The 10,926-nt window shown below is 52.0% G+C and overlaps 1 protein-coding gene across 1 annotated transcript in view; it reads right to left on the bottom strand.

The window, feature by feature from the left end:
* Nucleotides 1-1,708: 1,708 nt before the first annotated feature.
* BICDL1 (BICD family like cargo adaptor 1) overlaps nucleotides 1,709-10,926 on the bottom strand; it is a gene marked incomplete at both ends in the record, with an annotated part of 110,534 nt that continues 101,316 nt past the window's right edge. The window contains 2 exons of the mRNA XM_080717773.1: nucleotides 1,709-1,870; nucleotides 4,531-4,651. Coding sequence (XP_080573899.1) covers nucleotides 1,709-1,870; nucleotides 4,531-4,651 — 283 coding nt within the window. The remainder of the gene's footprint in view (nucleotides 1,871-4,530; nucleotides 4,652-10,926) is intronic.

The raw sequence follows: 10,926 nt of genomic DNA, 5'->3' as shown, positions 1-10,926 counted from the left end.
TACTAAAAATAAAGGTTCAAGCTGCCAGACTTTTTTGGGGGGAGTTGCTCTCCTCTCGCTTTTCTCTGGGTGGGCCTGACTTCTTCCCACCCACGTGTCTGTCCAGCTCTTGCCTGTGCTTGTCCTGTCTTGCACTGGTGCCCGTCGAGGCCCTGGGGCACTGAGTCCATTTTCTCCACAAGCTGTTGGTGTAGAGTCCTCTGGATTGATGCACATGTGGAGAACACATCTGGGAACGCACATGGCAAGATGCCAGGGGAAGCTCCATGTTTATCCTCTGAATGCCAGGACGCAGTGGAGGCCGACTGGAGTGTTTTCCTGGCTGGAAGCTTCTACCAAGCCCCAGGCCCTGTTCACTGCAGGCCCGGCAGGGAGCCCATGTCTGACAGGAGCGGTGCTCCTTTCTGGTGCAGTCTCGAGACTGGGTACCAGGGCAGGTGGGCCTCACAAGGTGTGGGCCCAAGTACTGCTGCCTTTCCTCAGGAGCCAGCGGTGGTGCCTGTGCACAAGCCATGTTTGAACCAAATGACCCCCCCATATACCAGTGACTGAGGCAGGAAGCTCTGTAGAAATTCATTTTATTCTTAGACTATTTTCAAAAGAAGCAGTGGTGCGCTGGTTTCTAAAAATATGCCTTTATAGATTTATATATGTATATTATAAAATCCATACATGTATTTACAGGATTGCTACATACAAAATTACAGCACTGGTATGTACATATCTATAGGTACATTCTTTCCGCTCATCCCTGCTGTGCTTTCCCTGTGAGGGCGGGAGACTGGACGGTGGTAAGCAGCTGTGGGTGGCTGGGCCCACGGAGCCTGGATGGAGCCTCGGCTGAGGCCTGGCCAGAGCTGGGTGGCTGTTGCAGCAGCAGGGCAGCCTCTCCCCTGCACACCTGGTGGGCACCTTCCCCTCCACCTGTGGTGCCAAAGCTACCTTCAAGGTGGGGAGGGGCTGGTCAGGCCCTTCTGAAGACATTCTGTGGCTCAGAAATGCTCAGCTGGGCCAAGAAACTCTGAGTAGGGAGGGGGCTATGGAGGAAGCTAAGCCCCCTCCCAGCCTTGGCCCACAGAGGAGGGAGGACTGAGCGGCTGAAGCCTTTGGAAGACTGATGAGAACGCTCTGGCTGGCCCAGGTCTTTGGGGGAGGGCTGCGGCCAGGGACAGGGCCCTCCTTCCCAGGGGATGGGCGGCCTGGGCAAGCTGGGGCCCTGCGGCCACAGGCTGGGCCTCCTGCCCGCAGAGGGCCCCAACAGAGGTGCATGCACGCGGGTGAGGGGCCGCGCCTCCCCTTACTCCCCAGACTGTAGCTGGGGCAGGAATGGAGGCCCAGGCTCCTGGGAATTGGGCCTCCTGAGGCATGCGGGGAAGGGCCTCCATTTCTCCTATTCCCCATTTTCTAAAACTGAGGAGGGAGCGTGCCTGGGTGGGCTGTGACGTGGGGTCTGAGCAGCAGAGCCCGGTCAAGGGCTGCGCGGAGGCGGAGGCAGCCTGAGCCCTGCTCGCTAACAGGATCCTGGAGAGCCCGGGCTTGGGCTTGGCAGAGTAGCAGGGACAGGGTTCCTGTCTGTCCCCTGTCAAGAGCAGCCTTTAGGTCTCCATCCGCACCGACAAAAGGGACGGTTCTGGAGACGGCTGGCCTCGGCCGCAGGCTGCAGGGGAGGCCTCGTGCTGCCTTCTCGGCCGGCCCGACTCCTCCCAGCTTAAGTTTTCCTGAAGAATGAGAAGAGCCGTCTGCCTTGCGTGGTGCTGGGCTCATCGCCGAGCCCAGCGCCGTGGCCCCTGGGGAAGGCAGCCGCGGGCCGGCTCCGCTCCTTCAGATGCGTGTCCATCAGCTGCCGGTCAATGACCCTGTGCATGTCATCCTGCAGAGAGAGGGGCACGAGCTGAGCACGACTTCGCCTGGCCCTGGGCGTGGGTGGGGAGGTGGCAAATGTTGGAAGGACGTGAGATGAGGAGGGGCGAAATGAGTGGGGAGGGCACGGTGCCAGGACGCGTACAGGGCCACACTGTGCTCCGGCCTCCTCAGGGCATGAGCTGGCTTCTCCTGCAGTGTCTCCTCCTGATGCCTCTCCCTCAGCTGACCACTCTGCTGCCCTGTCTGTGAAGGCCTAGAGAACGCCGCAGTCCACACCCCTAGCCTGGCGCCTGTCCTGCCTCCTGGTCCCTGCGAGTCCAGCTTGCTGCCCTGCGCCCAGCAGGCCCAGGACGACCCAGCCTGCCAGCTCTCCAGCCCGGCGGTCTGGCTGGGCCTTCTGCCTCCTTCCCTCGCGGCCCAGGGCTGTTGATGCCCGTGCAACACTGGCAGCCGCCATGGCCAGGAAACAGGCTGCCTTGCGCCATCTTCCCCCACCGGAGGGGCCTGTGTGGCAGAGGTCACGAGCATCAGTCTCGGGCTCACTCCCACTGGCTTCCCCACTGGCCAGGTAGGCCTGACCCCTCCAATCTGTCGGATGCCACAAAGTGCACCCTGCCCTGCTGTACAGAACAGCCGCTTTTGCTCCAGAGAGGTTTCTGGATGGAGCAGAAACTACTCCTGTTGATAGATTTTGACTGTTAAAGACTCCATCTGATAAAGGGGTCTGCCACTAAAATGTGTGTGTGTGTGTGTGTGTGTGTGTGTGTGTGTGTGTGTGTGTGTGTTAGTTACTGGGGATGGAACCCAGAGGTATTCTACCTCCAAATTACACCCCAGCCCAAATTTATTCCTTATTTGGAAACAAGGTCTCCCCTCTAGGTTGCTGAGAGCCTCGCCAGGTTGCCAATAACAAAGTTTGAAAACTACTGGTGAGAGGTATCAGTGCCCTGTGCAATCACCACCAGCAGTAACAAGCATCTGCTTGGTTTCTTTGGCTCTGAAGCCAGCAGCAGCTGGCAAAAGACCTGGAGCCTCTGGCCAAACCCAGCTGCTCATTCCCAAGCAGGGCAGGTGAGGCCCGGGTGCAGGGCACGGCTTCTGCAGTGGGCAGGAGACCTCTGGTCCATCACCTGTCTCACTCAAGCTCCCGCCTGCGCCACTCAACTGCCTCTGCAGGTTTCAGGATGAGATGAAGGGACCATCCTGTCCAGTCACCAGGACCCGAGGCTGCCCCCCCCTCGCTATCTTCCACCAGCGTCCCCCTGGCATCCCTCCTGCTTGCCTCTGTCTCTGCCCTCCCAACCCTCCCCACTTGCTCTTGGATCTGAGGCCATGTCAGGAATTTGGGGATATATGGCCTCCACTTCCCAGGTCCCAGTGCAGAATCTGCACTTAGGACATGTTCAATAAAATCCATGTTGTTAATGTAACAGGAATGTCACGGGAGCTGTCAAAACAACATTCCAAAGCTGCCCATTTTTTCCTGGCACCTTCACTAAAAACTGCACTTTTCTACCCTAAGCACCTAGTCAATCCAGCACAGGAGCCCCATGGACACAGCCCTCGGGACTCCAGGCACACATGTGCCACTCCGAACCCCACACCTGCTGCCATGTCTGGGGCCAAACAACCAATCTGTGAGAAGGTGGCACTGAGAAACCAGGTCTCCCTGTAGAGCCTCGCGGATGGGATGGTGACGGAGGGAGGCCGGGCTCCGGGGCGCGGCACACTGCACGGATGACGCGGGCTCCAGCACGCACGACAGGCCAAGCAGCGAGGAGAGACGGCGAGGCGGAGAGCGATGGCGGGGAGAGGGCGGGTGGGATGAGGGCTCACCTCAAAGGCAGGAGGGGTGTACAACTAAAGCTGTTGATACGGGAACTGAGAAAGGCCACTAGATCAGAAACCAAAGGAGCCAGATAGTGAAAAGCCCTGAGGAAGCAAACTGTAGCCGGGAGAGAAGAGAGAGAACATCGGCCATAAGCAGGGGCGCGGCGGCGCCAAGGAGCCAGGGACCAGCACCCGGGCAGGCCCGGGGCCCCGCTGCCAGCCCCACGGACCCTGAAGGACGCTCACTGCTGACGTGGGCTTGCCTCCCGAGGCCACAGGTGGCTTCTGAGACACATTAACGGTGACACCCACATCCTGACACTGCTACCTCAGTGTCGTCAGTGTGAAGCTTGTTGCAGCCTGGCCCAGGGAGAGCCGTACTGGACTCCTAGGACGGTGCTCCTAGAGGTGGGCACACTGACTCCCTCCCCAAGGCCTAGGCCAGCACCGTGCTCTTTGAAACAAGGAAGCTGCAGGCCCCAGAAAGGGAGGGCAGAGCTGCATCCAGCCATGCGCTTGCAGTCCTGGGGGCTTCCTGGCCCCTTCACACCTACAGCTGTTTCTTGAACCACACCCGAATGCTCACGCAGCTGAAGGAGGGCCCCATGCCAAGCCCAGAGGGCACCGCGCAGCCCGGGGAATGTGCTGTTGAGAGCACCCCTAGGCATTCTTCCCCAGGGAGCAGGGGCACAGGAACGCTGGGCTTCTCAAGGTCAAGACAGGGGTTACTGTTCACGCAGGCGCATGGGGCCATTTAGTATCCAACTCTCCTGACACTGCTGGGTTCAGAGGCTCTCCCGGACTCTTCGTGTGCTGAGTCTCGGGGCTCCTGTTTACCTGCCAAGCCTCAAGCTGCTGCGAGAGGTTCAGTTTCTGCTGAATGGCATCCAGGAGCTGGCTGTTCAGAGACATCATGTCCATCTTGCACTTGGCGAGTTCCAGTTCCATAGCATTCTTCCTGAGGATGGAGAAGTAAGGGTGAGCCCGACTCTGGCTCTATCTAGGGACCTCGGGATCCACAGGTAAGGAAACCGGCCTGACTCCAAACTCACAACCACGAGTGAGCGCATCCACGCACCTGCAGGAGAGCTCGCAGACATTTTACACCTCTTCTCTCCATAGCCACAACTTACCTTGGGTGAAGGGGTATTTGTCATCTCCATCTCGCACATGGAGGAAGGTAGCTATTCAGAGGAAGACTAGACGGAGCCCAGAGGGGAACAAAGGCCTCGCACAGCACCACGGCGTTCTTCCCCCACAAGACCCGTGCCCACTGGAGGCAGGAACCTTGCCCTGGCACCCAGCTCCACTGAACCCAGGGGTGGTCTACCTCCAAGCTCCACCCTCAGCACTATTTTTATTCTTTATTTTGAAAAAAGGTCTAAGTGGTGGAAGGCTTACCTAGCTGGGGCTGTCCACGAACCACGATCCTCCTGTCTTAGCCTCTCAAGTACTGCTCCACTACTCTCTCAAGAGAACTTTCCCAAAGATTTAACTATCGGCACAATGGTGCTCATGAGAGCAATCCTAGTACCCAACAACTAGGAACTGGTCAAAAGTGTAGGATGAAGCTGGGCGTGGTGGCGCACGCTTGTAATCCCCACGCTTGGGAGGCAGAGACAGGAGGATCGTGCAGGTTCGAAGCCAGCCGTGTGCTCTGGCTTAGGAGATCCTGTTTCCAAAATGAAAATGTAAAAATAGGTCTGGGAGTGTAGCCCGGAGGTAGAAGGGCTTCCAGGAACCCCAGTACCACCAAAAAAAAAAAAAAAAAAAAAAAAAAAAAAGTGTAGGGTGGAATATGGTCACAATGCAGGATCTTTACTGACAATTCATGGTGTTACTGCTCAATGGCCCTGGAGTTGGAAGCAAGGTCTAGTTTTGTAAAGTAAGCACTGCTGGTGTGTTGAAGGGTACACACAAAAACCTGCTGATTATCTTTGGTGATTGATCACTGATGGCTATTTTTTTCAGAAATGTTTGCATTTTCCCATTTTCTATTTCATGGATTACTTTGTTCTCCACCCTCTAACTCCTAGAGTATAGCTGTTAAACGCAAAGGAAAATCAGTCCTGGGGTGGGGTGGAGATGGGTATAAAGCGCCAAAGGGGCACTGCTGGCCCAGTCGCCTGAATGTGCTCCCTTTATCTCGCTCCTCCCTCCGGTGCTCCAGGGCAAAGCGAAGAAAGCGGCCAGCTGCACAGACACGGCCATGGCAGGGCCGCAGGAGGGCCGGAGGGTTCGCCTGCATCGGGTAAGTGACCCGGCCACCGCAGAAACCTGCACTTCCTTCTAGTTACCTACGACACCCCAAAGGCTGCCCCTAGACAGGTCCGCCCTGCGCCAGCCCCGCCCACTGCGGCTGTGGAGACCCGCGATAGGACGAGGCCTATCCAATGAGCGTGGGGCTCAGCTGCCGCAGGCTGCCTCCACCACGCTGCCTGCCAATGGCAGCCAACAGAAATCCTCCTGCGGTGCTAGTTGCCATGGACGCCAGTCGCCCGGGGGTGTCCCAGGGCGGAGAGCTTCACCAGCCGCCGGCAGGTGGCGCCATGTGTAGCCCAGAGCCCCGAGATTGTGCTGACAAATGTCACAGAGCAACCAGTCCGGTGGACCGGCCCCAGCGGGGTCTCGCTCCCAACCTCCCTGCCAGTGACAGCCGGTACCGCGGAACGTTTGCTCGCTAAAGAATCTCATGCTTATAATTAAGAAGCCATTAATATCAGCAAATGCTGATTGTAAAAAGAATATTTCCAAGGGCTAGACTTTATCTTATTTAAAGGAAAACACTGGACACTTTTTTCTTTTGGTAAGACAGACCTTTGGCTCAACTGCAGGGCCTTTCCCTGTAAAGAGATACAATTAACTTTCTTGAAACTCATTTAATTGTATAGGATTGAGTACACCTGGAAGTCCTTGCCGCCCAGTGAAGATACCAGTAATTATTCTCAGGGATTCTCATTCCCATTCCCAGTCCACATTCAACTGACTGGGTAAAGAAGCAACCCCAACCCAGTGAACCATTGGGGCGGCCTCTGGAGCCTGCCGGGGCCCAGACACTCCAGCGAGCTGCCAGCACCGGCATCAGAGACGATGCATACGGATGCATCTTTTAAGCCTCAAGTCCTCTGTGAATGTGGGGGTGGCTTCCTCTGTAACTGACTCTATGTCTGTGGTCTCCATTTTCCTACACAAGGGTTTTCATTTCTAAGGAATAGAGAACTATCTACTCCGCAGTGACCTAACACCCTTCCTACACAGCCCTACACAGTTTGCAAATCTGGTTAGACTCCATCCAGGTTGTACCACACGGGCGCAAGCGCCACGAGGCTCCTTGTACAGTTAGTAGCTCCTCCTCTTACAGCTGGTAGAGTAAATCTGTGTGTTTTGCTGAGATGTGTGTGTGTGTCTGTCTGTGTGTGTGTGTGTCTGTGTGTGTGTGTGTGTGTTGCTGAGATCTACCGCAGGGGCATTTTACTTCTGAACTACATCTCCAGTCCTATTTTATTTATTTGGAAACAGTCATGCTAAATCTCAGCTTCCCAAGTACTGAGATTACAGGAGTACACCACCACACCAAGCCATACCCCAGTCCTATTTTTATTCTTTTTGTGTGTGTGTGTGGTCCTGGGGGTGGAACCCAGAGGCATTCTACCTCTGAGCTACACCCCCAGCCCTACTTCTTTATTTTGAAACAAGTTGCAGAGGGCCTCACTCAGTAGCTGAGACTGTACCCAAACTGTGATCCTCCTGTCTCAGCCTCCCAAGTACGGGATTACAAGTGTGTGCCACCGTGCCTGGCTCTATTTTTATTCTTATTTTCTCCCTCCCTTTTCCTTCCTGAGGTACTAGGGATTGAACCCAGGAGCATTCTATCTCTGGGCTACACATGCAGCCCCCCTTTTATCTTATTTCAAAATAGGGTTTAAGTTGCGGAGGGTCTAAGTACCCCAGTAGCTGGCTGAGAACCTGCAATCCTCCTGTCTCTGCCTCCCAAGTACTAGGATTACAAGGGTACCACCACTTCCAGCTTTATTCTTTATTTTGAAACAGGGTCGTACTAAGTTGCAGAGGGCCTCACAAATTGCTGAGGATGGCTGTGAACCTGTGTTCCTCCTGTCCCAGCTTCCCAAGTACTGGAATTAGAAGTGTGCGCCACCACACCCAACATCAGCCCCATTCTTTATTCTTTTTTTTTTTTCTTTTTTTTTTTTGTGGTACTGGGGTTCCTGGAAGTCCTTCTACCTCTGGGATACACTCCCACACCTATTTTTTTTTTTTTACCTTTTTATGTGGAAACAGGGTCTCTTAAGCCAGCGAGGCTGGCTTCGAACCAGCCCCATCCTCCTGTCTCAGCCTCTCAAGTACTGGGATTACAGGTCTGCATAATGCCCAGCTTTTAACCTTTTTTTAAAGGAAGGTAGACTCTGCAATTTTCTTCTCTTCTTCTGCACTCTGACACTGGCTACTGTCTCTCTCACCTTCTACACCGATGTCAGAATAAGGTCTTCATGTTCAGACTCTTCTGCAGGGAGAAGAAGCCAACAAGTCTATACTTCTGGCTTCACTCTGCTTCTGATTCCAGTGGGCTTTCACAACTAGCATCTTAATTTTACTGTTTCACTCCTAATAATATCAAACAACTTTACCTCCTTCTCATCACACAAGTGTCCATTAACTAATTATGCTGGGAATCCAAGGTGCAAAGACACAAGGGTAGGTATGTGAGCCTCACTGAGTACGATTTCTAAAGTGAACTAAGACTGACGGATGACGTGATAGGAAGTCTCAGCAAGCAGCAGCAAAACTCTCAACAACCCAGCAAGACCATTTCAAAATAAAAATTAAAAAATAGCACTGGAGGTGTAGCTCAGAGATAGAATGCCCCTGGGTTCAATTCCTAGTACTCTACACACAGACACAGACACACAGACACACACACACACACACACACACACACACACACACACACACACACACAGTTTGAAATATATAAAGGAGGCCGAGGACAGAGGCAGTGAGTCTCTTCTGGCTGTGACCCTGGGGAAAGCTTCTCAGTTTCCTTACCTATAAACTTGGGATTAAAAAGTTTTACTTCTTTCTGAGGCTGGGAGAATTAAAGGATGCCAGTGTTTGTAAAAGGGAGTAATGTGCAAACATTATTAATGTGTTCCAAGTCCCCTGAAAGCAAACATATTTTTGGTAGCTTTGATACCCTCATGCTCAGTAAAGAGGAGTGACCAAGCTCACAACAAAGATAAGATTTACAGAAAGATGGGGAATATGTAAATATAATTTTTGTCTATGTATTGCCATTTCTTAATATATGAGAATGCATTTATGCATTTCTTTTCTGTAAAATAAAACCCAGAACAGTTTGGTTTTTTTTTTTTTTTTGGTGGCACTGGGGTTCCTGGAAGCCCTTCTACCTCCGGGCTACACTCCCAGACCTATTTTCTATTTTTTACTTGGAAACAGGGTCTCTTAAGCCAATGAGGCTGGCTTCGGACCTGCGCGATCCTCCTGTCTCTGCCTCCCAAGCGTGGGGATTACAAGCGTACGCCACCACACCCGGCGCAGTATTTTTTTTTTTTTTAATACTGGGGAACATTCTGCTTCCAAGCTACACCACAGCCTTTTTTTAATTTATTTTACTTTTTAATTATTTATTTACTTATGTATTTTTTTGTGTGTGGTACTGAGGATTTAACCCAGGGGCATTATACCTGAGATAAACCCCACCCCTATTATATTTTTTTTTTATTTTGAAACAAGGTCTCACTAAGCTGCTAAAAGTCTTTTTTTTTGGTGGTACTAGGGGTGGAACCCAGAGGCTTTCTACCTCTGGGCTATACTCCCAGACCTATTTTATAATTTATTTGGAAACAGGGTCTTACGAAGTTGCTGAGAGCCTAAGTAGCTGAGGCTGGCTTCGAACCTGGGCGATCCTCGTGTCTCACCTCCCAAGTGCTGGGATTACAAGCGTGCGCCACCATGCCTGGCTACTAAGAGTCTCTTTAAGTTACTAAGGCTGACTTCAAATCTGTGATTCTCCTGTCTCAGCCTTCCAAGTACTGGAATTGCAAGCATGTGCCACTATGCCCAGCCCCAAATAGTATTTTAAAAATTACCCGGTGCCAGGCAGGATGCTTTGTAATCCCAGCACTTGTGAGGCTGAGACAGGAGGATCATAGGTTCATGGCCAGCCTCAGCTACTTAAGCCCACCTCAACGTAGTGAGACCCTGTTTCAAAATAAAGAATAAAAAATATAGGCTGGGCGTGGTGGGGCACACTTGTAATTCCAGCATTCAGGAGGCTGAGACCGGAGGATCGTGGTTTGTGAACAGCCTCAGCTACTTAGTGAGGCCCTTTGCAACTCAGTGAGACCCTGTTTCAAATATAAAAAAGAATAAAAAATAGGGCTGGGGGTGTAGCTTGGATGTACAATGCCCCTGGATCCCACCCCAGTATCACACACACCCCAAAAAAACAGGATTGGGGGTGTAGTTCAGAGGTACAATGCCCCATGGGTTTAATCTCCAGTTCCGAAAAAAAAAAAAAAATTCTGGTTCATTGGAAGAAAAGAGACAGCAAAACTGTTAAATGGCACTATCAAATGCAACCAAATCCAGAATGTAGAAAAACTGCGAGACCAATGATCCTGTTTCTTCAATAAATACAGATGGAAAAAAAAAGAGGAAGAGTTGTTACACATGTTCAGCCTGTATCAACTGAATGGAGTATGTGGACTTTGAAGCCAAGTTCTGAGCAATTATAAGAATACATCCAAGGACAACTGGGGAACTCGAACACGGGACAGCGGATGTTGTTAGACTGTTTTTCTTGTGTAATCACTGTATTGTGGTTGTGTCTGAGGGAAGAAAGACTTTCTGGTAGACCCACTGAAGTAGCCATGGGCGAGGTGACACAGCATCTTGGGACTTAACACACTGGGTTGTGGTGGAGGAGGTGACGGGGACACAGGTCAAAGAGTTTGGGTGGATGCTGATTAGTGATGAAGCCGAGATGGACAGACAGAGGTTCCTCTTGTGCACCTTTTTCTATGTATGCTTAATAAAAAATTTTAAAAAACTAAAAAATAGAGGCAGATGAAAATCAAAATTAAAAATCTAAGATAAAACTAGAAAGCTCTTAGATAAAAGTGAAAAGAAAAGCAAGACATTTAGAGTGTCATCCATGGGTATTTAACCCCTGCACGTGTGTGTGAGAGTGAT

The sequence above is a fragment of the Muscardinus avellanarius genome (genome assembly GCF_963383645.1).
Source record: "Muscardinus avellanarius genome assembly, chromosome: 21".
Lineage (NCBI taxonomy): Eukaryota > Metazoa > Chordata > Mammalia > Rodentia > Gliridae > Muscardinus > Muscardinus avellanarius.
The sequence above is the reverse complement of the archived record's forward strand: the minus strand, read 5'-3'. Positions and strand labels throughout refer to the sequence as shown.